Here is a 24,809-nt window from a genome sequence, read left to right as displayed (position 1 = left end):
CAATATGGCTATGGTGCTTAGCATGCTATCTTGCTATCTTGTTGGCATGTTGGCGTCTCAGGCGGCAATTAGTCTCTAATATGAAACACCTGCCAGTAGTGCATGGACAATGTTTATTTCGCCACCGACGGTACATTTGTACAATTAGTCAATTATTCTAACAAAAAAACATGTTTTTTCGGTCAAAACAAGCAGTCATGTGTCAACACTGAGTTGGTGAGTGTTTTTCAATAAATTGCATTGCACATTTTATCTAGAGAAAGTCCGTATAATGGGCCTATAATGGCCTACTCTCTACTTCAGCTCCGCTTGGAACCTCAATATCATTATCTACTATGCTTTAACCCTCGGAGCTAAAGCGTATATATTGAGGTTCCAAACGGAGCTATAGGGTTAGGGTTATTATTGTCTAAGTAGGTCTGGTTACAGTTTCCAAAACTATTTGTTTAGTCAGACGCCACACCAACATGGACGTTTGCACTTTGCACTGTGACCAAAGAAAGATACAGGCTAAGGAATATCAAAATCGACAACTTGACATTTGAATCAATTGTGTACCGTACGCCTAATATTTTTTAATGGAAGCCTACTGAAATATAAGAAGTAAACATTCACGTAGTAGTCTAATGCTTACACATTATGTGAGATATTGCTTTAAGTTTAACATAATGGGTGTCTTCTATTCATGACAAATGGAAAACTCTTAATAGCTACAGTGTTCAATAATGGCTCCATTTGGGAACAAAAGGCAGTTTCAGTTTACAGCTATAGCCTATCCTCGTTCCTCAATACAAATATACACCCTTTAGAAATCTCATGTTTATACAATGGCTGCCGGGCCCGGGACGTTTAATTAATTGTAGGCTGTGTAACTTCACTTCGCCACTCGGTTATGACAGAATAGCTCGCCTATGGAGCATGAAGGATCACATGGCAGTCATCATAATGGAGCCTTATGAAGTATAGCTATCATATAGCATAGCACTCATCATATAGCCTAATGGACCTTTGTACAGGACTAGCCAGCATAGCTGTATAGTGGAATATCCAGGATATTTAATGACGCGTGTATATAACCAAGCAGTTATTTATGTTTTATTTATTTTATTGCAATAACTCATGAGTTCTTCAAACTGAACTGCACACTCTGTTCTGCACTTTAGTCGAAACTCACTGTGTGTGTGTGGGCTTGTAGATCTTTTATAATAACTCCATGCTATTTTCTGCGAGCCACACCGTCGTACGACGGAGTATAGCCAAGCCAAAGTCAGGCTTTTACGCACAGTGCGCAGGCGTGGCGTTGTGGGTAGGTTCGGTTGCTAGACGCACAGAGAGGGAAAGCAAATGCACGTCAGTCTTGTCTTGCGGAATTAACTTTTTTTTGTCGAGCTTCAGATGGGCGGAGTAATTAATTTAATAAATACATTGTCCTGCTGTCAGCCTGTCACACTACCAGAGGCGGAAAGAAACACCCCGATGCCCACTGGCATGTTGTTAATGCTTAAAAGCGAGATATTTATCAGTCGATGATCAGTAGGCTACTCTCCCAAGTTTTGATCTTTTTGTTTTAGTTATCACAGCATGCTGTGGCGTTAACACTGTCCTGAGAGCAATGCACGACTCACTTACAATACAGTGAGTGTAATCATCTGCATTGTCATTATAGGCGACTGCCTCAGTGAGTCAAGGGAGACAGCTTGGAAGTTGCTGAGTCTAGTCTGCAGTCTGGACAACAGTGGACACAGGCAGGAGTTGTCTGCAGGCAGCAGAGATGTCACACAGGTAGGCTTATCATTGCTGCTTATATATATGCACATATAGTAAGTATCTTTTAATTGTATCTCTTGTTGTTTAAGGCAGAGGTTATCAAACTTTAATATGTCAAGACTAGTACTAGGGAACCCAACAACTCTGAGTGCACAAAAACACCTGTATACAGTATATATATAGGGTCCATTCGGTTCCATTTTACACTCTCACAGTTACAGAGGGGATATGTGTGTGTATTTGGAATCCACTAAAGGAGCACTAAAGGCACTAAAGAAACCCTGAGGGTCCCCGTCCTAGACCCCCACTTTGACAAGCAGTGTAGTCTTTGGAATACTGCCTAGATTCATAAGATAATAGTGTAAACAACAAGATAAAAACAAGATAACCTAATAGCTGTCTAATCCTCCGCTAATCCTCGCATATTTGATTCCACAATCCACTGACTGAGAGAACAAGAGAGAGGAGGAGATTGTGTCCACATGTGCTGTGTTGTCGTCACCATAGCAACAGACAGACGGAATGCCTTTTGGGTTCATTGAATGCCATTTAAGCCCCAGAGAGAGAAACACAGATTTGTTTGTATCAAATAAGATGTGATAATACCGTACAGTGCTTTATATATACTTTGAAAACATTTCACAGCTTAATTTTCCAGTTAACCCATTAAAACCAGGAAAGCATCTATCATTTTATATATTTAGCTTTAGCTATTCAAACATAGCAGATCTACAAGCTCACAGTGGGTCAAAACCGAGTCCTCTAATGAGAGGCTCCACTTTAAGCATATGTGCAGTTAATTAGAGATTTACTGATATAATTGTTTCTCGATTCCGATACCTGTGTACACCTGTGTGTAATTAAAATAATAATAAATTGTCAGTGGTTCTCAAGGGTGCGGTCCAGGGACTCTTGGGGTTCCGTGAGGGGGTTCCAAATGGACCCTTACAGGTCCGTAACTAATGAAACCTTATGGGTCCATTTGAAACTGAAATCTTTTGAGAACCACTGATCTAGGAATAAATACAAAAATGCATTAATAAGTGCAGCTACAAGTTGGTAAAATAACATATACATAGTATAGTAGGAGATAAAACAGTAGTGCAACATCAACTGAAGCATTCGAAATGCAAAATGATTGTTTAACGTGAATGACTGATCATCATGTGACAAATACTGTCAAGTGTGGTATCGGATTGACAGAGACTGGCATACTCACCGATACCAGCATTTTACGTAGTATTGGAAGCTTTTCTGATACTAGTTTCGGAAGTTGAAACAACTGTGCAATGATGGACTTGATTTGATTTTTATTTGGATCCAGTCCAGTCAGGAATAAATTTAAATATTACAGAATACATTACATTAAAAAACACATTTCATTACAAAATACACTAATGCTAAAAGACAGTCGAGTATCGCAGTATAACAAAATAACTATACCTCATCCGCACACACTCAGGCACACACAGGCACAGCATATTCCTGCCCACAGATATAGTACATTCACCTATCTATAGTTGACTATGCATGGCAGGGTCGTCCTCTTCCCTGAGCCAGCTAAAAACTTGACCGCATAGTGTTGCGTACCACCAACACAAACAAATAAAACAAAAACAAAGCAAAACAATAAATCACAAAATAATTTAACAATAAGCAATCCCAGCTACGTATAATGTTTTATCACACACTCAAGTGCTGTGGGCCATCCCATTCTGTTATGCCGTTCACCTGTGCCTATATACCCACATCTTAAGACCATTCTAGCTGCCTTGTTTAGTGTGATCTTCTCATATCAGTTTGAGCTTCTTTGCCCCATACTGTGCAGCAATAGTTTACGTGAATAAATGAATCAAACTACGGGATATTAACTTCAAAGTCTCTTCAGATAGAAGCCCTGCAATTCGCCAAACCATTCCTGCCATTTTCATTACCTTTTTAGAAATATCTGTGGTATGAGCTGTCCATGATAGATTGTTTTGTATTTTAATTCCCTCAAGAGAAAGGCATGTGGTATAGGCTCCCACCCCTGGTTTTGCTGTGGCACTGATTGGTTGGCTGTATTGTCATATCATAGTTGTTTAGGTGGCATTGTTGAAAAGATCGAGGTGATGTTTTTAAAAGTAACACGAGTGATGCATTTGCAGCAGTGTCACTTGGACATTGGACAAATGGTTGTACATTTATATGGTGAATATGCATATTTCAACAAAACTAACAGCGTAGTGTCATTTGTCTGCTGGCTGCAATGGTTGTCAGAAGACTAAAGTTAGCCATTTGCACTACTTTACAAGCCTATTAGGATTTCTTAAAAAAAAAGAATGGTACCAGAATGATGCCTGCCTACCGAAACAGTGGTTAGTAAAAACAGATGTTTGGTTGAGCGGTGAGTCGCACTCGCTTACCACTGCGGCATGGTGTCATGTTGTAGTCTTCGGTGGTCACCTTATCACCTAAAACTGGAGTATGAATAGGCCTTTAGTTTAGAGAGGCTTACCGGACACATTCAAAGTTTACCAGTGTTTGGCTGTTGACGTGTTCATTTCCCAACCTGTTTATATAATATATACATGTATGACTATCTCTGGACTCGTCTGGAGTAATTTTTTTCACCAAACGATTCAATCTGTCAATACTTGTTCGACCGACGACCGGAGTCCCCCCATGGGTCTATACTAGGCCCCCTCCTTTCCCCCTCTACACTACAGATCTTTAACGAAAATAGCCGATACAAGCTCACTCACTGAGCTTAGTACAACCAAAAACACTATGGTGTTATGTGGTTACTGGTTAATCACTTTTAGTCAGCAGGATCTGTGAGTGTATGAATTTGTCTGGTGTCAATGGGTGGCAGATGCCTATAATTGACAGCTTAAGTCACTGTTGTCAATAGTAGTGGCATATTATTATTAATCATAAGACTGACTGTTCATTTTCCAATTGTGAAGAGCATTTTTATCCTTCAAATAACTCTAAAATGTGAAGCTGTATCTGTCTCCGTTAGAGTACATTAACTTGAGTAAAGGGGAGAGTGTTCAATTTGAAAACAAAGCTCTTCATTTCCTGTCGGCTAAAAGAAGCCCAGTGTGATTTGTTGACCTTGCATGTCTTTGGGGTTCCAGCATAGTGTCTCTCCCCTGATGGGATTCTTTGACATGGAGGCTTTGTTGCCGTGGCACCGCTTGGGTTTCTGGTTCAATCCCACACACCATGTCTCCCTCCAATCCTTTTGATTGTAAATGTCGTATAGGCCAAAACTGCCCCCTCATCCTCCCCCTACTCCTCCCCCTTCCCCACCCACTCATCATCCACCACCACCACCCCATTCAAGCTGCCCCCCCTCCCCCGTTAACAAGTCACCCTGGTAGGCAATAAACAAAAATGTGAGCTAATTGAAAAGCATGTTTGTTACGGGATCAGTCTCAAGAACATCATTTCCATAATGTGTGCATAGGCGTCACATGTGAAAGAAGTGAGAAAGTGAAAATAAAGTGAAATGTACATTATATAAAGAATAGAGACATTTTGCACATTACAACAACACACAAAACAAATCTAAAAACATTTGATTGAAATATACTATTGAATAAAGCCTAATGATGAAGTCACTGGTAGGGTGGGTTTCTGAAGTGCCAACAGCCCTCCTATATGAGACACAGACCGAGAGTAGACACAAATAGTAGCATTATATCATTAGCATTAGTGAGGACATTACGAAGAGGTAGAAAATGGGTGAAGTCGTCAATTTATCATACTAAAGAACTTAAGTCCACAGCTCAGCCTTTAATGGTCTTAATGGGTTTATTTCTTTCGAGTTATATCAGATATAGCATACAAACTCACTGGGTTTACCTTGTGTAACCAGAGATGTTGACACAGGTGATGGCTGGTCTTTGCCCTTTGCAGGTGTTTAAGTCAGGTGGCGTTAAGTCTGTTTGTAGGTTTGGACTCACACACCACCTGCCAGAGGCTGTTGACAGACCAGTGCAAGGTGCACAGAGAAACCATTACAATGGCTGCTTCACCGTACGAGTTTAGTATGAAGTATTTCAGTAAAAATGGACATCTAGGTGGTAGGGCTGGGCAACTAACCAACAATATATCTAAACCAATATTTAGAACCAATAACCGACTTAAACCATGAACCCACTTAGACCTGGGGTCGATTCTAAAAATGCCTTCTAAATCCTGACCTAAGGTTTCTGAAAAACTTTATTTATTCAAACATTAAAAAAGAAAATTCATGTTGCTACATACTGATCCTTGAAATGAAAATGTTTGAGACCCAGTGATATAACAGGAATAAATACAGTAAAAATAATGTAAATACTATTGTGCAGTGAGAGTATAAAACAATAAAACAAAATATGATTTGTAAACTCATATCATGTGATAAATTACGTTGCATCACAATGGAATAGACTGGCATTCTCAGTCTCACCCATACTGAATCACTGATACCAGGATTTTAGGCAGTATCGGATTCGGCAGCTTTTCCGATACTGGTATCAATCGGAACAACTCTTATTTTGTTCATTTCTGTAACAATGTAATTGAAAAATGTACTGTATGTCCTATCTATTTAGACTAAAATGTAATTTGGCGGGCCTTGATACTGTCGTAATGATTTTTTTACACTTGCCGATCTACAAGCGTTGTGAGCTTGTAGATCTGCTATTTTCAGCATACAACCAATTGTAAAATGACTTACTGGATCTCTTGTCCACTACTAGTCCCTTCCTAACATTTTTTGTAATTTGGTTTTGTAGTCATCATGGCTTAGTTTTAATTTTAGTTTCCGTTTAGTTATCCTCTGTGGAAAAAAAGGTAGTCAACGAACACTTTTCGTCTTAGTTTTAGTCGACTGAATCAACAAGTGGTGTGGAACCACTGATCTTATATTCGCCCTATATCTAATATACGCTCCTTTGCCTTGTGTAGCTCCTATGCCAGGATGTGGGCGTCTTGCCAGGGGGCGCTAGAGGATCTTCTGGTGGACGAGTTCCCCCCCATGGCGGCGACCCTGCCACGGCCTCCGAGGGACCGCGGTCAGATCTTCCAGAGCCTCGCCACCTCCTACGTCAAGTACCTCCAGATCTACCGCTGCCTGGAGGAAGTCTACGACCACATCGTCCACCCTCAGAAGAGACGCGTGGTCAGGTGTGTGTGTGTGTGTGGGACGAATAACATGTTTTTTGTAAGCTCGTAGCTTGTAGATCGAACTTGTAGACTCAAGTTCAAGTTGTAGACTCAACCTTGCTTCTGGGTTCCTTGACATGAAATAATTTGAGAACCACTAATATAGAAACATGAGGTTTGTCAGAAAACTGTCATGATTTAGAAGACATTTGTAGAATCGTCCTCGGGTGTAAATGGTAGTATCGATACTGCAATGCAGATGTAGTACTCTTGTTACAAGTAGAAGTGGTCGTATTAAAAAACTGCTTCAGTAAAAGTACAAACGTATCTGCGTCAAAACATGCTTAATGTAACAAAAGTAAAAGTCCTCATTGTTCAAGTTAAAAATGTTTACAGAAATATTTTGAAAATGGCCAATCTACAAGCTTGTAGATCTGCTATTTTCAAATGGTCGAATATATTTGGGCTGAAGTGGTTAGTGTGTTTTGTAATACCGGCAATTAAAATATACAAAGTGACTAGTCACTAAAGTTTTGATATAATTGTAGTGTAGTAAAAGTATTACCACATTTTCCTCTGAGATGTACAGTAGTGTAGTGGGGTACTTGGGTAGTGAAGTATTGAAAATACTTACTGATACTCAACATTGTACTCAAGTGCTATACTTAAGTAAATGTACTTTTAGTTACTTACACCAGTGATCTGGGGACCACCAGTGGTCCTTGAGGGCGCCCCAGGTAAATGATGGAGAGTTGGTAACCAAATGGACTCTTATAGATCTTTAACTCTTGAGTGCGAAAAATACGCATTTTACGCTCTCAAGAGTTAAATTATTGTTAAACATCTGCATTACTTAAAGTCTACACAATTAGAAAATGTAGAATAATTGTTATTTTGATCAACGTTTGCCTCCTAAATACAACATGGGATTGTGGACAAATACAATCTTTAGTTTTGGGTCTGAGAGGCTAAATGTCATCAAATGGTGGTCCGTGGCTCAAATGCTGAATAAATAGTGGGCCTAAACCACTGCTTTCCATCACTGGTCAGGTGTGTGCTGGACGGTGCGATGGGTCGGCTGCTGGAACTGAAGAATGAGATGGTGGAACTGGAGCTGTCAGAGTTCCACTTCTTTGACGACATCCTACAAGACCTCAAGCTGACACCCGTGAGTCAGTGTGCTGCTTCTCTCACTGTTGAATACATCCACTAAAACTATGACGAAAAACTGTTTGTCGACTGCCTTTTCTTCACTGACGGAAAGGAAATAAGTTAAGCAACGATGAATAAAACTAAATCAAACGTGCTGAGAAGCACTGCTGCTTCTCCTTGTGATATCAATTAGATTTCTTAATTGGCATTTAATTGATCGTATTGTAGGGCTGTCCCCCCTCGATTAATCATAGTGGGCTCTTGGATCAACAAAGTCTTTGTTAGTTGATTGGTCTGTTTAGCTTTATTTACACGTGCATTTCCTGTCATCCATAGATATACTGTAAGTTAGAATGGTCATTTCTCAACCTGACCAATCTTAAACGGCTGCTCTCTGTATAATTGTATGCCGAAAAACTATTTGAAATACAGTTTTTATGTTGAATAAATGAAAAAATCGTAGACGGCAAATTCCTATGACTGTCTGTTACTTGACTACGAACCTATTTAGACGAGGACAACCCTTGTTGATTGATTTGAATGAATCATTCATCATTTTAAATTATTGTAATATACTGTGCCATCACTTCATGATGTATCACTGAGCAGCCAAGCTAAACATTAACATAGGGTGCACTGGTAGATAATGACATATTGGACAACATAATTGCAACGTTCTTGGTTCGATTCCAGCTGGAGACCTTTGTTGCATATCTTTCTCCCTCACTGCCCTTGGTGTAATTTCCTGTCTCTCTAGTCTCTACACGGTCCTGTATGTCCGTCCCATGTGAGTAGAATCAAATAACTGAAACAAGAAATCTAGACGTTGCTTTAATTAAAGCTTTCAATAAGCTTTTTTAAATTTCCTACATTATCCCATTCTGGGCGGTAACCCCTTTTGGTGTTTTAAGCGTTATGTTATACTTTAGCTATTGAAAAATAGCAGATCTACAGCTCATAGCGCGCCACCGAGTGGCGCACTACGAGCTTGTAGGTCTGCTAATTTTGAAAAGTCGTGAAAATGTGGTGCAAATCTTTGAATATATATATATATATATACTGTATATTTATTATTCTTTTCTTCTTTTTTTTCTTTCAGAGCAAACGTTTTTAACTCGCATCTTTGCTTCTGGGGGATTCCATGGAACTACATATTTTCACATGGGGGTCCACGGCCAAATACAGATAATTCTGGGGGTCCTTGACGTGAAAAGGGTTGACCAAAATCATGACAGTTTTCTGAAAAAAACATGTTTCTATATCGGTGGTAAAGACATTTGTAGAATCGTCCTCGGGTCTAAATGGGTTATTCATGTTCATGTTATTGCAGTGGCTCCTTCTCAGGAATGGATCGGCCATACATTGCGAGCATCCGTCACGGCTGATATTGCCTGAGAGAGTACTGTTTATTTATTTCTATTAATTTTTGTACCCCATCTTGTTACATAGGCATAACTCCGAACCAGCAGTGTGCCTATAACACTCTAACCTAAATATTTATCGGGATAGTACACAGCCTGGGAGTAAAAGCACTGCTGAGATGTTCCATTCAGGGCAACAAGTTCACTAACCAAGATCTAACTGCATGGTCGCACCCGAACGCACGCTCTAGCAGCAAGGCTAGCCCCGGATGAACTCATTGTTCAGTTTTCTGATCTCATCGAGCAAGAATCAGCAGAGTCGGTGTAGGGCCATGGTCTGTGATCACAAACAGTATGCCCCTCGGATACCAGGGGTGTCATAGTGGTAGGGCCTACCTACCGCTTCAAACGTGTAATCCTATGACCCATTTAAACCTGGGTCCCATTTCCTGAAAAACTCATGTCAGTGGTTCTCAAACATTTTCATGTCAAGGGGACAGTCACTTGTTTCAACTGATTAATTCCATCATTGATTAATTAATTCCCTAGTGCTTGTACAGTATGTGCAATGTAGATAAAGATATCCTCTTATGCACTTATCTGATGACGTTGTTGTTGTTGTTGCAGGGGGACCTTGAAATACCCATCCCACGGTGGTATTTGAGAGAGCGGACGCAAGTACTGAGAGACCGAGAGAAGATGCTTTCTCACATTCTGGTCAACGGAGGTCTCGTTGAACAAGAGCCGGTGAGAAATGATAGAGATGAGACCTTTTCTCCCCCACAGTCTGTCACACTGTCGGTCACAGATCATAAAGTCTATGAAGTATAATGGAATTATGATCACAACAAGCTGAGCGCAAAGATTTGATTGGTTACGTAAGTTTCCAAACACGAGCACAAGAGTTTGGTGAAAGTGCCCTCAGCTGTATGCTGCTGCAACATTGTTTTTTGTCTTCCATACTGGGTACTTTATGAAACACTGACGTCTTTGGCCAGGACTCACTCGACGTAAACCACAACAATTATTTCTCTGGTTAAATAAAGGATACAGCTAGAAGGTCCTGGGTTCGATTCCCGCTGGTGACACTGTGGGTGCTGGGGGCTGTGTTCTCTCCTCTGCGTCATCAGTTCTCATACCCGAGGCGGGGTTGGTGAAAGGGTCTTTCTGTGTGGAGTTTGCATGTTCTCCCCGTGTCCCCTAGGGTAGGTACCCTCACAAAAAATGCAGTAATCCTGGTCTCTAAACTACCTCCCCTGGCCAGCCTGATGGAGGGGAAAGGAACTGGTCGGAATAACGTATTCCTTCCACGCGCTACGTCCGGCCAGGGAAACTTTCCCCTGTCGGGTGAAAAGAAGCAGCTTGGACTCCTCATGCATAGAAGGAAGCATGAGGTCGTTCTGCTGCCCCCCCCCCCCCAGGTTGGCAGAGGAAGTGTAGCGCCCAGGATTACATTAGATAATTGACACTAGGTGAAAAAATGGGTTGCAAAATCGTGGGATAAAAAAGGAGGAAAAAATTACTAAAGGATAAACAAGGTAATGTATTATTGTAACTAGTACAACATAATGGTACATACAGGAATACGATCTCTCTCTCCGTCTCTCTCTGTCTCTCTCTATGAAGCAATCGTGTGTATATTAGGGCTTTAAGCAACTAGTCGACTATTCAATTAGTCGACTAGTAAATCCACTACTTGACCTCGTTGGTACTAGTTGATAAAAATAGAAAAAACTATACTTTCTTATATTTTTAAGTGTTTATTTTAATTTTTACATAATTGGTAGTTAAACAACTAGTCAACTAGTAAAATCACTAGAAGTGAAAGCCCTACGTGTCTTGTTTTGTCTGGGCCCAGATCTCGTCCGTACGGACCATGTGTCTCGAGGAGGCCGTGAGAATCCTGCAGGTTTGTGAGCGGGCACGCCAGGGACGCCTACGGGCCAAGTTCATGACTGAGATTCAGCAGGCAGCGAGAGAGGCCCTGGTGGGCGCGAGCCACTGCACCCCCCCGGCCACGATGACCCCTGAGCAGGCTGCGACACGCATCCAGAAGGTAAGGGAGCGGTATATACGTTTTTTCAACTGGCACATGACGGGAGATATTTATCCATTCTCGAAGGGGACACCCTTTTGGTGTTTTAAAGCATTATGATCTGCTATTTTTTTTTTATCTTGAAAATGTGGTGCAAATCTTTGAATGTATATTCTTTCAGAGCAAACGTTTTTAACTCAAATCTTTGCTCCTTGGGGGTCCCTTGAACAACATATTTTCAGATGGGGATCCGCGGCCAAATACAGATAATTCTGGGGGTCCTCGACATGAAAAAGTTTAATCACCACTGACATAGAAACAGCGTTTTCAGAAAAGGTTTAAGAAGCCTTTTTTTTAGAATCGGCCTCAGGTCTAAATGGGTTAAAACCGTGAACGCATCTGGGTCATTTTATACTTTGGCTATTCAACAATGGCAGATATACGAGCTCACAGTGCAACACTTCATGCCATGCTGTGTAGCTTGTAGATCTGTTTTATTTTTTTACGTGAACATTTTTGCACATGAATATATATATATACATCTTTAAGCAAACACTTAATTCAAATTGTTGCTTCTGGGGGTCCCTGGGGGGGGGAGTCATTCTGTGGACAAATGCTTAATAATTATGGAAAAAAGCACTATCAATTGGATTTATTATTATTATTAATCATCATTCTAAAGTTCAGAATATCCAACAACCTTCTTACGTCACATATCACGATATTCTAATAATTAATTTAATCTCACGCTGAGCTATCTTCAGATCATTTAATCAACACATCTCATAACAAAGAGGCATTGCCGCGGTGGTGACCCTGTAATGTGAGGCCCACAGCTGTTACAATCCACTCTGTCACCTGTCAACGCCATATCGAGACCAACAGTAGATCATTATTATTAGTGCCATAGATCCAAATACAAACCACCTTACGCTCATACATTTGGGTCAGGGGTGGCATAGAGGTCACTGACGGACGGTGAAGCAGGGCCGTGCACAGTAAGTGCATTCATGCTCATTTACTTCTGCATAAAAGTTTGTAAGTGGTGCAACCACTTCATTAACATGTTTACTGCCACCTGCTGGATGCAACACCAACCTCAGACTGCCGAGGGCTGCGGGGGGCGATTTAGGACGGATATCCTGTATAAATAATGCTAAATAAATAGCGTCAATGCTATTATTAGACTAAAGTTTCTTGTGTTTGAGATGACATGCATTTGTGGCAACTACCTGCATTTACATGTTCTGAGCTGGCTGCATGTAAAAGAGTTGTCAGCTTTTGGGGCACAGATTTCCACGGGGAAACTATATTTCCAGGTGCTTGAAAGCTGGTTCCAGGGAATTGGTGTTGGCTACTACTGCCCGTTCTTTTTAATTAAAGTTGTTTCTGTCTCTGGTTTTGACCAGCCATAACTCATCTCATTGCTTAGCTGCCAAGGAGATTTAAGGGCTGGTAATCCCGGTGTGCTTCAGCTTGTAGTGTGTTTGTGTGACCGGGACCAAATTCACAACAGCACGTCGGTAGCACTGTGTTGTGATAGAGAATGCCTTGACGTCATGTCTGGACTTTTAGCACTTTGCTGAGAATGTGAATGGACTCCATTCACAAGTAGTTCATTATGTTCTGTTGTTTGTGGATCCTTGCAGCTAGGCTGAGAAGGGAACGCTTTGGTATGTATAATATGTACACTTATAATGTGGTTTGTTTCGACAACAGCTTTTTTTCACACCCAATAGCTTTTTTCTTTTGTAAACGTGCTCTTAACCCATTAAGACTTGGCAGATCAGTTTTTTGAAAACCTATATGTTGCTATATATCGTTGCTGTTGGGCAAAAACATTCACAAATCAGAAGTAGCAGATCCACAAGATTGTACATCTGCTACTTTTGTTACTTGGAAATCTGGAGCCACATTCTTGGACTTGGAAGTTTCCACCTGACAGACGATGCATAGCTACAAAAAAAGGTAAAGTTTAAAATGACACGGATGATTTCTCGGTTTTAAGTGTAGCATGACATCATGTCTGTACAACTAACGGTGCAGTGCACCTTAAAAGAATAATGCACACCTCGCAATAAGAAAGTCACTTTAGGAGCAAGCAGTTCCCGAGCCATGTGGCCCCAATAGGTCACGGGCTGAGGAGCCTTTCTCTTGTTTCCGATGCAGCTTGATGTACAAGTACACCCCCTGGACCCTCCCAATCCAACTACTGATGCAGAGTACCGAGCAGGGAGGCATTGGTACCATTTTTATAGTCTTTGGTATGACCTCGGCCAGGAATTTAAACTCCCATTCTCAGGACGGGCACTCCAACCACAATGCGGTTAGAGGATTAACATTAATGTTGCCCTGCAGCTTGTGTCTGAGTAGGATGCCTTGATTTATCTCATTTTCTTAACGGTGTCTTAAACTGAACTGCAGTTGGCCGGCCGATTGTCTTGGCTCTGTGTGGAGTGCACTGGTTGATAGCGGTCCTTTTTTGTATGTTATACTGGCGTTGGCCACCATGCCAACTTGCTCATCCAGATTGCAGATTTGGGGTGGCTGTCGCTCAGGAGGTAGAGCAGGTCGTCCAGTGATCCATGGGTCGGCGGTTCGAATCCCGGCTCCTCCTGTCTACATGTCAAAGTGTCCTTGGGAAAGACACTGAACCCCACATTGCCTCCAGTGGTCGCCACCATTGGTGTGTGAATGTGGGAAGTGGCGTTCGCCACTTCACCTCCCAATGTATGAATGAATGGACCATTGTAAAGCACTTTGAGTAGGCACGTGCATAGAAAAGCACTATGAAAATGCAATCCATTATTATTATTATTACAAGCTGTATAATTACAAGTTGTAAGCGTGTCGTGTGTGTGTGTGAATGTGCTGTAGGTCTGGCTGGGATACAGTCAGAGGAGGAGAACCAAGACGGAGCGTCTGGAAGAGCTGATATTTCTTGGAATGGTAAGTCCCTCAAGTCACCTGATTACAATGTGACTTGACAATTTTGTAGTACAAATTTTTGCGTCACTGACAATTTTTTAGATACACTACAATATCTGTCCTGCGTAAAAATCATCTCGGTCCAAGGAAAGGTGTGAAGGTATGCTGTATATTTAGAGTTGACTTTGGCACCTATAGGCCCCTGGAACATGTCGCTCCCTGCGAGGCTGTGACCTTAACACTTAGCAAATGAGAGAGCAGGGAGCGACGATTGACTTCTCTCCCCCCAGGGGAAATCTAGAGTCAGGGGCTTCCAGGTGGAGGCGGGGGTGATGAAATGCAGCGGTAATGACTAGCAGCACTGGTTGCAATGTGAGCAGTTTAGGTAAAGTGAGAGTGTACATTTTACAGCTTGCATAGACTGCTTTTTATTACAGTTGGAAGTGTGTCGCAGTGGAGGCGGGGGTGATGAAATGCGGCATTGGTGAGCAGCCGTAATGACTAGCAGCACTGGTCGCAATGTGGGCAGTTTAGATAGAGTGAGAGAGTACATTTCACAGCTCAGATGGACCTCTTTTTATTACAGTTGGAAGTGTGTCGCAGTGAGCAGTTCATCACATGTTGTTGGGTGGCGCACGGGTGACGTTCTGCCCCACACCATGGAGACTAGTGGCCCTGTTTTCGCCGGTGCCTTACCCCTTATCCTTCAACTTCTTTTACGCTCTTACTATTTTTGAAAAACATTTTTGAATAGTTCAAATAGCCGATCTACAAACTCACAATGTGTCGATGTAGATTGGTTGGTTGAACAATTTTTAAATGTTTTTCAAAATGGTAAAATAGACAAAGACATTTAGGGATCAGGGCAGTGACGAAAATAGTGCAGCGCTGTTTTCACTGTTTTTCAAAATAGTGAAAATGTAGGCTAGTTTCCCCAATTTTATTTTTCAAAATAGTAAAAAATGCCTAATTAAGGGTTAAGGGTCTCAACCTGGACATGAGCATATTGGCTGACTTCCTGCGCAAGTGGCATCTTCAGCTCAGTACTGGGAAGACAGTATTCGGCAGCATACCATCTGTGCAACAGAGAGGCAAAAAGGGAACTGTCAGTGTCCGTCGACAACAAGCGTCGAGTACCAACTAGCCCCCCAAGTACCTCAGGGTTCGGCTGGACAGGACACTGTCCTACTATCAACACCTGCTGGAAGTGAGAGCCAAAGTAACATCAAGGGTCTCGCTTATCCGCCGCCTTGCTGGCACAACTTGGGGAGCCTCCGCCAAGACACTACGGATCTCCACAAAAGCCCTGGTGTTCTCTGCTGCCGAGTACTGTGCCTCAGTCTGGAGTAGAAACCTGCATGTGAAGAGGCTGGCCTCTTCCACGTGGGACCAGAGACAACTTAAGAGTGTGGCTTTGCGACACTGAGGTGGACATATGACGACGAAGAAGGCTAAGGCTCTGTGCAAGATAGGGCCGTAGGCGTTTGAATCCTCCATGGTGCCTCCTGTTTTTAGCAGGAGGGAAGCCGGGAGGGCTTCCCACTAGAAACTCCTTCAGGTGGCTTAGGGCACCTACAGTAACTTCTCAGGTAAAAGATTCAGTCTGGTGACATCGTGTGTAATGTAGGAGCCGGGTGCTCCTTTTCACTCTCGATAATGAGCCAACCAGTGGGAGGTCAGGAGGTCAACGGACTACAGTACAAGGAGAAATGGGGAACGACTGAATTCACAGAGAATGGGGGGAGGGGGGGGGGGGGGGATCAAAAGCATTTAAAAACAAAAAACTAGCCTGCAGGCTTCACGCTAGAGTGCATAGCACAAAGAGTTTTTGTCCTTCTTAATTAACCGTCCCAGTATTGTTGCTGTGGTTCCACCAGGCTCCTGCTGAGGATCAGCACGGACCCAGCTCCGCTGAGCTGAAGGCACAGCAGGCGGACGCCAGCAGGAGGCTGGTTCAGGACCGGAACGAGGCGGAGTACCAGAGGGCCCTGGGGAACATCAAGGAGTCTGTTCGAGTGGTGGACGGGCCCGACATGAAGGAGACCCTCCAGGAGCAGATACGACAGTGGTTCATCGAATGCAGGTAAATAGTTAGTCTGCATACCTCTTAGAAAAAGAGTAATGGCAGCTATATTGGAAATAAACTGGGCCTCTTACTTACTTCCTTCATGGGTGTTACCAAGTCTATGTTCCATTCTGGTCAAACAGAGTCAGGGTGTTTATACTGTCCGTGTTGGCTCACTGGAAAGACTATGGTTCCTTGAGCTTGGGTGTGTAACTCTGAGACCCCTTTTCCACCGGTTGGTTCCCAATGGTTACCAGTTCAGTTCTTTTTGGTTCTTAGTCCATGAGCCAGAGCTCCAAAATTGGGACGTTAATTATGAATTGAGTGGGCAAAACTATACCTGCATTATATTGTTTATAGGATCAATATAAGTAAATAAATATATGATAACCGTTCCACAGCAGTAGCTTTTTCATATACAGGGCTTGACATTAACCTTTTGAGGCACTTGTCCAGACACAAAAGTCACTTGTCCGGAGCACGAGCACACACAAATTAATTTTAAATCAACTAACTGTAAGTTAGTTTGGTGAATAAATGTTTGAATTAGGGCTGTCAAATGATTACACATTTTAATCGGAGCTCACAGCTTCAAAATGAATTAAAATGACAATGTAGATCAGTTTTTAGATTTCAGATAGTTTGTATTGTCAAGTACATTTGCACATACCAACATAACCATAACATAATTATATATATTATTTTGCACTTAATATTAGCTTGCTCTTATAATGGCTTTTATTAATTTATATTGATACTAGTTGCTTTGAAACTAGGCTGAGTTTGCAGTCTTTTGTGTGTGTGTGTGTGTGTGTGACACTGTCTGTGTGCGTGTGCACGTGCAAGATGTAAAAGAATGCTTTTCATCACTGCTGCATGTCAACTTTACAAGCAGCGTCTGATATGTGGTTATTGTAAAATAATACCATGTAACACTTAAACGCATGCCTATGTACTTACATTATGTGTGTGCGCAGCAGAGATGCTGTATACAGTAATTGGCTGTACACACACACACTCCACAGGGTGGACTATGTTATCTAGTAAGCATGTTTCCTCGGGGAGCAAGCTAACAGATTACAGAAGAAGTAATAAATTAGTTTTGTCATTTTCTGGCCTTCGCTTCGATTCTCACTTTTGTGCGTTAATCTAGATAAGAGATTGATGCTCGTACTCAAGGGAGAAAAAACCCCAGCTAGATTAAAAACATGACATTTCTGTCGTCTGTGGGCTTTATCAGCGTAATGAATGGAGGAAGTAAAGCCCGCCCCCCCGTCTCCTGGCAGCCGCCGCATCAGGCTTCTGCATTGTATTATGATGTATGCCATGCCTTCATGGGATACAGATTTCTATTAATTTAACGGCGGGGGAATGAACTAACTCGTAAAAAAGGAGAAAGCTGTGTCAACAACAAAAATGAGGTAGATCTCCTCTACTGCAGGCCCTGGTATTATTAACTGTTCAGAGAAGTATAGCAGTGCGATGGAACAGGAGAGGAGAGGAGGCCATAACGGCCTCATTTCCCCAGGGTTTCCACGGCCCTCCCACAGAGACGAGTGATGGTCAGTGTAAAGAGAGCATGGTAGGAGCAGGCAGCGGTGGCTGATTATCGGTGTCTCTTGATTTATGTCTGGACAAAGTTGGGGGCTATCCATTAATTAAGAGAAACAGGAGGGAGGGTCACAGCGGTTAACAGCAGCAGGGCTGTATTTTGTCTACTGGATGCAGTGATTTCCTAAGATCCTCAAATTTCACCCACTACTATAGTACTATTATGCACTAAAGTCCTCATTGTTCATTTAACCCGGAGGTGTACAAATGGAACCTAGTGGACCCTTGCAGATCAGTTTGGTTCCATTTGTACACTCCCAGGGCCATATCTTAACGGCGGAACTTTGCAACATGGTCTTAACTTTTGGTGTTAAGACCACGTTCAGCCGCAGCGCCATGGTCCTATCTAGAAGGCCTAAAATGTGTCCGCTATGTGTCTGCTCCCGGCGCTAAGGGCCTTGAGCTGTATTTTGGGGCGTTACATTTGAGGCCTTCACCTTAAGAAATATGAAAACAAGTTTAGCACGGCCTGAGGCAGAGGTTCTCAACCTGTGGATGACCCGGGTGACAGTGAACTGATAATTTAAGTTCTTCTAAGGCCGTTTTAATACCTAAAATAAAAAATAAGCTATTGCTGCATCAAAAGTAATCGGCAAATGGAAAACTATCCGCTCACAAATAGCATGAATCTCCCACTCGTATGACTCTATGCTCCCGTCTCGGTTTCCAATGGCACTACAGTTCTGTGAGCACCGCGTCGTGATTAGTCGAATATCTTTCTGGTCTGACTCTGAGCATGCAGAGACAGCTTCCGTTACTCGGCTCTTGGGAGCTGTAGTTCCAGACTCTATAACATTCGGAGATTGTGGAATAGTTATCTGGCAGCTGGCTACGCTACAGACAGACAGACAGACAGACAGGTCCATGGGCTACATGTTCACCTCCCCTGTCTGCTGGCCTGTGAGGGGGGTCAGAACATGGTCTCCCAGTGGATGGATCACAGTGGCCCATGGGCTACACGTTCACCTCCCCTGTCTGCTGGCCTGTGAGGGGGGTCAGAACATGGTCTCCCAGCGGATGGATCACAGTGGCCCATGGCCTACACGTTCACCTCCCCTGCTCCCTGTCCCTGCCCTCCCCTTTGACCTCGGCTCAGCCCCTGACAATGATGTAAGCACCGTGACGCCGGGCCAGAGGTCACTGCCCCAGAGGGGTTCAGTCATGGACCCCCCCCCCCCCCTCCAAGGAGAAGAGCAGCGATCTAGGAGGATAGGGGCCGGTCACAGCCCCCTGTATCCCCATGAGAACACAAGCCTTCCAGGAGGGTGGAGTGTTTGATAGACTGGATGCTTAATTACATTTTTTGTAATGGTCTACTCCTCCTCCTGGAATGCAAGTGAAGTCTTGTTAAGCATTGATCAATGGAGTAAAGTGCATTTACTCAAGTGCTTTACTTAAAGGTCGACTTTGCCAATTTTCAACCTGTCTTCATTGGTTCTCCCTAATGCTCATATGTTTAAAGCAAATCTTCTTGGTCTCTGGCCTGCAGGAGGGCTGTGGACAGTTCAGAAAGCCACCTACCAGTGACATTTTAGATGGGGAATCCAAGCTCCGGGGAATTTAGGATGCTATAATGGGAGCCATGTTTCTCGCGTCAATAAGATAAAAAACCCTGCCTATAACGATGAAGTCACTGCTATGAGTTTCTGAACTGCCCACATCCCTCCTATGAGACAGACCGAGTACTGTTTTAGTATGATATATCATTCACATTAGTGATAGCCTCGGAAACCTATTACTTAAGTAAAGTATATGAGTAATGCGTCATCATGCACCGAATAAATTGAGAATCGTGAATCACACACAAAGAATAATTGCGGCTTTACTGTCAGCCCACCACTGGTATTTCTACAGGCTTTTTGGTTTTCAACTGTGTCTTCACATGACAATAAGACTATGTCATTTCTTTCTAGGGACGCAACTGGGAAGTTCCCGGACTTTCCCAACGCAGAGGACGGAGGATCGGCTTCCATATTTGCTCAGAAGACACCCGAGCAGGTATGCAACTGTAACAGGCGTCTACTGTGGTCGCTGTCGGCCAGAAACCTTGCATCTCCATACTAGTGCTACACGATTAAACAAAATGTGAATCTCGATTTTCCTCCACAAGAATTGAGATTTCTTTCCCATGAAAATATGTATTGTCTTTAGTCTGTAGTTGCTGGCTGCATTTGAAATGTGGCACCTGGAGCCATAACTACTGTGCTTTTAAACAGACAACATCAAAGTGCTTGACCTAAACCTCTCTTAGAAGTCTCTCTCTTGTAGAAAAAGCATAAGAGTAACTCAAATGAATTGAACAGCCTTCTAGTGTTGCACGATTCTTGCTCAAAGTTTGAAATAAGATTGCAAAAGTGTCTGAATCTAGATCCAGTTTTAGTTTTAGGTAGGGTTTGCAACAGTAGGCTTTACTGCGATTAAAACAAATCCTGCTGCGTATTATCGGAAAGTGCGCTTCATTTGGCAGGTGTGAACTGTGCAGGCTCATTTGTACTCTGGTGCGCATCAACCAAATTGTAATCCTCCAAAATACGGTGGTTTGGCTTCGCTTCAAAGCGAACCAAAGTGCGGATCACAGCAGGTGTGAATGCAATCGCATTAAATATAGGGTGGGATGACCAAAGAATGTGCCATTGTGGGATAAAGAAGTTGGTATTTGGCGCGCAAGGAGGAAGGCATTATTACGCAGCAACGCATAAAGATGTCCCGTGGACAGACGTGGTCTAACGTAGAGATATTACATGGATATTACAACTTTGAATGTTTTTCTTTGTAAATTAATGCTGTACTGCAGAGGTCTTAGCTGAGAGAGAGATGAAGCAGGGACCCCCCCCCCCCCCCCCTAAACCTTAAATATTTTAGTACACTTGACCTTTTACTGTACTTGGCCTTCTCTTTTCTCTTCTCTCTACACTCAATGAGCTTGTAGGTCTGCTATTTTCACAATGCATCAGTGAGTTGTAGATCTGCTATTTTCGACAATGAATGGTCCCCTGAGAATAGAGATACTGGTGGTTAATAAAAAACAAGAAAAAGGTCCTTACACAAAGCGGCCCCCCTCTAGTAACTCTGAGGACCCCCTAGGGGTGTCCTGGACCCCCTGTTGAAGACCCCTGCCGTACTGCATCATACAAGTGTGTCACACAACGCATGAGTTTGTAGATCCTCTATTTTAACAAAAAAAAAGTAATGTTTTTGGACATATGAGGTTTCTACCCGAAAAAGATGCTACATCACTGTACTATAGACCTGGATGTCTACTATTAAATCCTGTCCCATCTTGTTTTTTGTCATTGAGTGATAATATGATATACCTCGTAGTGGGCCTGTAAACCACTTTAACCCATTTTGCGTGGGAACCCCTTTTGTTGTTTTAAGCATTGTAATACTTTAGCCATTGGAAAATAGCAGATCTACAAGCTCGTAGTGCCGCGAGCTTGTAAGTCTGCTATTTTTGAAAAATCATGAAATTGTGGTGCAAATCTTTAAATATATATTCTTTCAGAGCCAAAGTTTTTAACTCAAATCTTTGATTCTGGGGGGTCTCTGGAACAACATATTTTCAGATGGGGCTCGGCGGGCAATTGCATATTTTTTTGGGGCTCCTTGAATGGGTTAACGCCGCTGTCCATTTTAGGGCATGCCCATTTGAAGGTGACGATTTCCGAAAAAAGTTGTTGTGAACTTGCAGATGTGCCATTTCCAAAATGAAAATTGCATGTTATGTTTCACATTCACAAAGGAGGCTCTGTTGATTATTAGAGCTGTGATCCAAGAATTCGAATGCATACAAATGTTATAGTAAGCAGTCTGATAAGAGTATGTTAATACAATATAAATGATCTAAGTACATGTACTTAATTACTGTACTTAAACCATTCTGGACGGGAACCCCTGTTGATGTTATAAGCATTGTTATATTTTTAGCTATTGAAAAATAGATCTACAAGCTCGTAGCGCGGCACCGAGTGCCGTGCTACGAGCTTATAGATCTGCTATTTCTTTTAAATTGTGAAAATGTGGTGCAAATCTTTCAATATATATTCTTTCAGAGCAAAAAATAATATTTGAAGCTTCGTTCGATTATCTTTTTCATTTTTGATCAAAATAGCTGATCTACAAGCCCACAACGCATTGCAACATGACATGTTTAGAGTTTGTCGATCTGCTACCCTTCAAAGCCATTTGCTTGAGCTCCACGATTCATGAATCACCGACTCATTATTTAATCCTCTGTCAGTTAATTAGGACACCTACTGGTGGTCAAGCAGTGTTGTTTTCGTCGACTAAAACTAAGACGAATTTTTTTCGTCGACTACCTTTTTTCACTGACAGGCCCTAAATCAACTGTAAATTTAGTCTACTAAAATCGCATGACATTTAGTCGACTAAAACTAGACTAACACTAAGGCATTCCAGGTGACTAAAATGTGACTAAAACTATGAAAACTATTCAAAAGACTGACTAAAACTAAAATCAAATTTTGCTGCCAAAAACAACACTGTCAAGTAATACTGCCAGAAGCTCATAAACTGTCTCCCATCGGCAAACAAACATGGGATTGCGTGTTGCGTTGAGCGCCAGACGTTTCATTGTGATTCTGTGATCTCACCATGTATGGCTCTCGTCCCGTCAAACAGGTGGCAGCCGAGCTCCTCGCCAAGGAAGACGAGAGGGAGAAGAAGAAGAAAAGCCAAGCAAAGAAAGACAAGAAAGCCGGAAAGGGGGACCAGAAGAAGAATGGGAAAAGCAAAGGAAAAAAGGGGAAAGTGGAGGTAAGACCTTTTTGTTCTGAAGCGTAATGGAGTGCAGAAGTCCTGACGTCACTCGTTCATCCCCCCCTATAGGTCAAGGAAGTAATTCCTCTATGGGGAATAACATTGGGTCATTTAAGAATTGGTGGTTGTTACGGACCAAACCAGTCTAGGGGCAACTTGCCCGCAAAAAATAAACGAATCGTCCCGGCGCTATTGTCAACCAGGTAGGAATCCGTACATTACGTCAGATTTGGTGTTCTATTTATAAAACATGGAATGCTGCTTTTAAAATTAATGGAAACGATTCAATCGGATTAAAGACACTGTATCAACTAGGACTACAAAACGAGTTTTGAGCATAATAGGAACTAGTATTATGTACACTTCAGCTGATTGAATAGTGTGAGTGGCTAATGTATCTTTTGTGGTGCAACCACTCCAAGGAACGGGGTGCATACTTAGTTTACACTAGTCATTGGTTAGACATGGGTTAGGTTTAGGTGTGCTGCACCGTGGGAGGTTAGGTTTAGGGTGAGTGTTTGAGATAGGTTGTAGTTGTAGGACAAATGACTGGTCTAACCAATTGACTAGTCTAAACCCTATGTTTAGAGTACCAATCACTTCAGACTGGTCTGATTTATACCCATAAAACCAGGAAAGCATCTTTCATTTTAGATTTTTGCGTTGGCTATTCAAAGAATAGCAGATAGACAAGCTCACAGTCACTGTCACTGAGAGCTTGTACGTCTGCTATTTTTGAACACTTCAAATCATGAGAAAGTGTGTGAGAACTACTGATTTTAGAATGCATTTGTAGACTGTCATCACGTCTTAATGGGTTTGATTGAAAGACATATCTGATGTCCAAGCTTACTGGATGCATAGCAGAAGCTAAAAGTGGGGGAGATTTCTTTTTGGGCTACTTCCCAAGTCATCTGGACTCTTGGAGTGCCTGGGGCCCTCAACTTCCACAAAAAAAAGAACGGCATGGAGGAGAGGGCATTCCCAAATCAAGTGCCTGGAGCTCTCCAACGTAATAAAGTGCACAAGGCAGCACTGATCAGTCCCACAGCACATCAATCTTTGTGGTGCTAAAGCTATGCACACACACACACACACACACACACACACACACACACACACACACACACACACACACACACACACACACACACACACACACACACACACACACACACACACACACACACACACACGCGCACACACACACACACACACACACTTGAGATGGCGGTTGGTGGCCATATACATACAATATCATTTTGGGGGTCCTTGACTTGAAAAAATGAGAATCACTGACATGTACAGTAGAAACATCACATTTTCAGAAAACTTAGGAATCGGAAGACTTTTGTAGAATCGGCCACAGGTCTTAATGGGTTAAAGTGGTTTAAATAATTATAATTGCCCTCATAAGAACAGCTGTGGCCACTGGCCAGGTTTTTGCCATTAATGCTCTTATTACTCCCTGGGTAAAACTGGTAATGATTTAAAACAAACCTCCTTTGGCTCAAACTCAACTTAATACAATTGAAATGTGGTTTGGTGTGTTTTAGACGGACCGGCATATCACATTTCATTAATGCAGTATGTAAATGCATCTTCCAACCTGTTGGCAGTTCAACTCGCACAGACATTCTAGTTAATTTCCTGAAATGCTGACTCAAATGTCACAAAATTATTATACAAATCAATTTGCGGACAGGTTTGGTGTCGACCGACCCATTCTAAAATGACAGATGTATTTATTGCTATTGAACCACAGCCAATGGAAATTACTCTCACCAAGAGGCAAGAAATGCTTTTATTGTAATTCCAGTCAAACATTCTTTAAATGATTTAATTGAGCCCAGAGTCGTGCATGTGTGTTGTGAAAGCCTTAGAGGTGGGATTGTGATCAGCATGTTCCTGGATTGATTTCTCAGACCGGTTGACAAAACATAAATTACAACTTTAGGCATTTTAGCAAAAG

The 24,809-nt window shown here is 42.3% G+C and overlaps 1 protein-coding gene across 1 annotated transcript in view; it reads left to right on the top strand.

Annotated features, from left to right (window-relative positions):
• Positions 1–5,779: 5,779 nt before the first annotated feature.
• The window catches only part of drc11 (dynein regulatory complex subunit 11), a gene marked incomplete at its 5' end in the record, with an annotated part of 82,714 nt that continues 63,684 nt past the window's right edge, over positions 5,780–24,809 (top strand). The window contains 9 exons of the mRNA XM_080758543.1: positions 5,780–5,793; positions 6,709–6,927; positions 7,957–8,074; positions 10,047–10,166; positions 11,278–11,475; positions 14,332–14,403; positions 16,260–16,465; positions 19,972–20,056; positions 22,700–22,834. Coding sequence (XP_080614669.1) covers positions 5,780–5,793; positions 6,709–6,927; positions 7,957–8,074; positions 10,047–10,166; positions 11,278–11,475; positions 14,332–14,403; positions 16,260–16,465; positions 19,972–20,056; positions 22,700–22,834 — 1,167 coding nt within the window. The remainder of the gene's footprint in view (positions 5,794–6,708; positions 6,928–7,956; positions 8,075–10,046; positions 10,167–11,277; positions 11,476–14,331; positions 14,404–16,259; positions 16,466–19,971; positions 20,057–22,699; positions 22,835–24,809) is intronic.

This window comes from Protomyctophum bolini (assembly GCF_963924005.1).
Source record: "Protomyctophum bolini genome assembly, chromosome: 24".
NCBI classification, from domain to species: domain Eukaryota; kingdom Metazoa; phylum Chordata; class Actinopteri; order Myctophiformes; family Myctophidae; genus Protomyctophum; species Protomyctophum bolini.
This window is presented reverse-complemented; position numbering and strand designations above follow the sequence as displayed.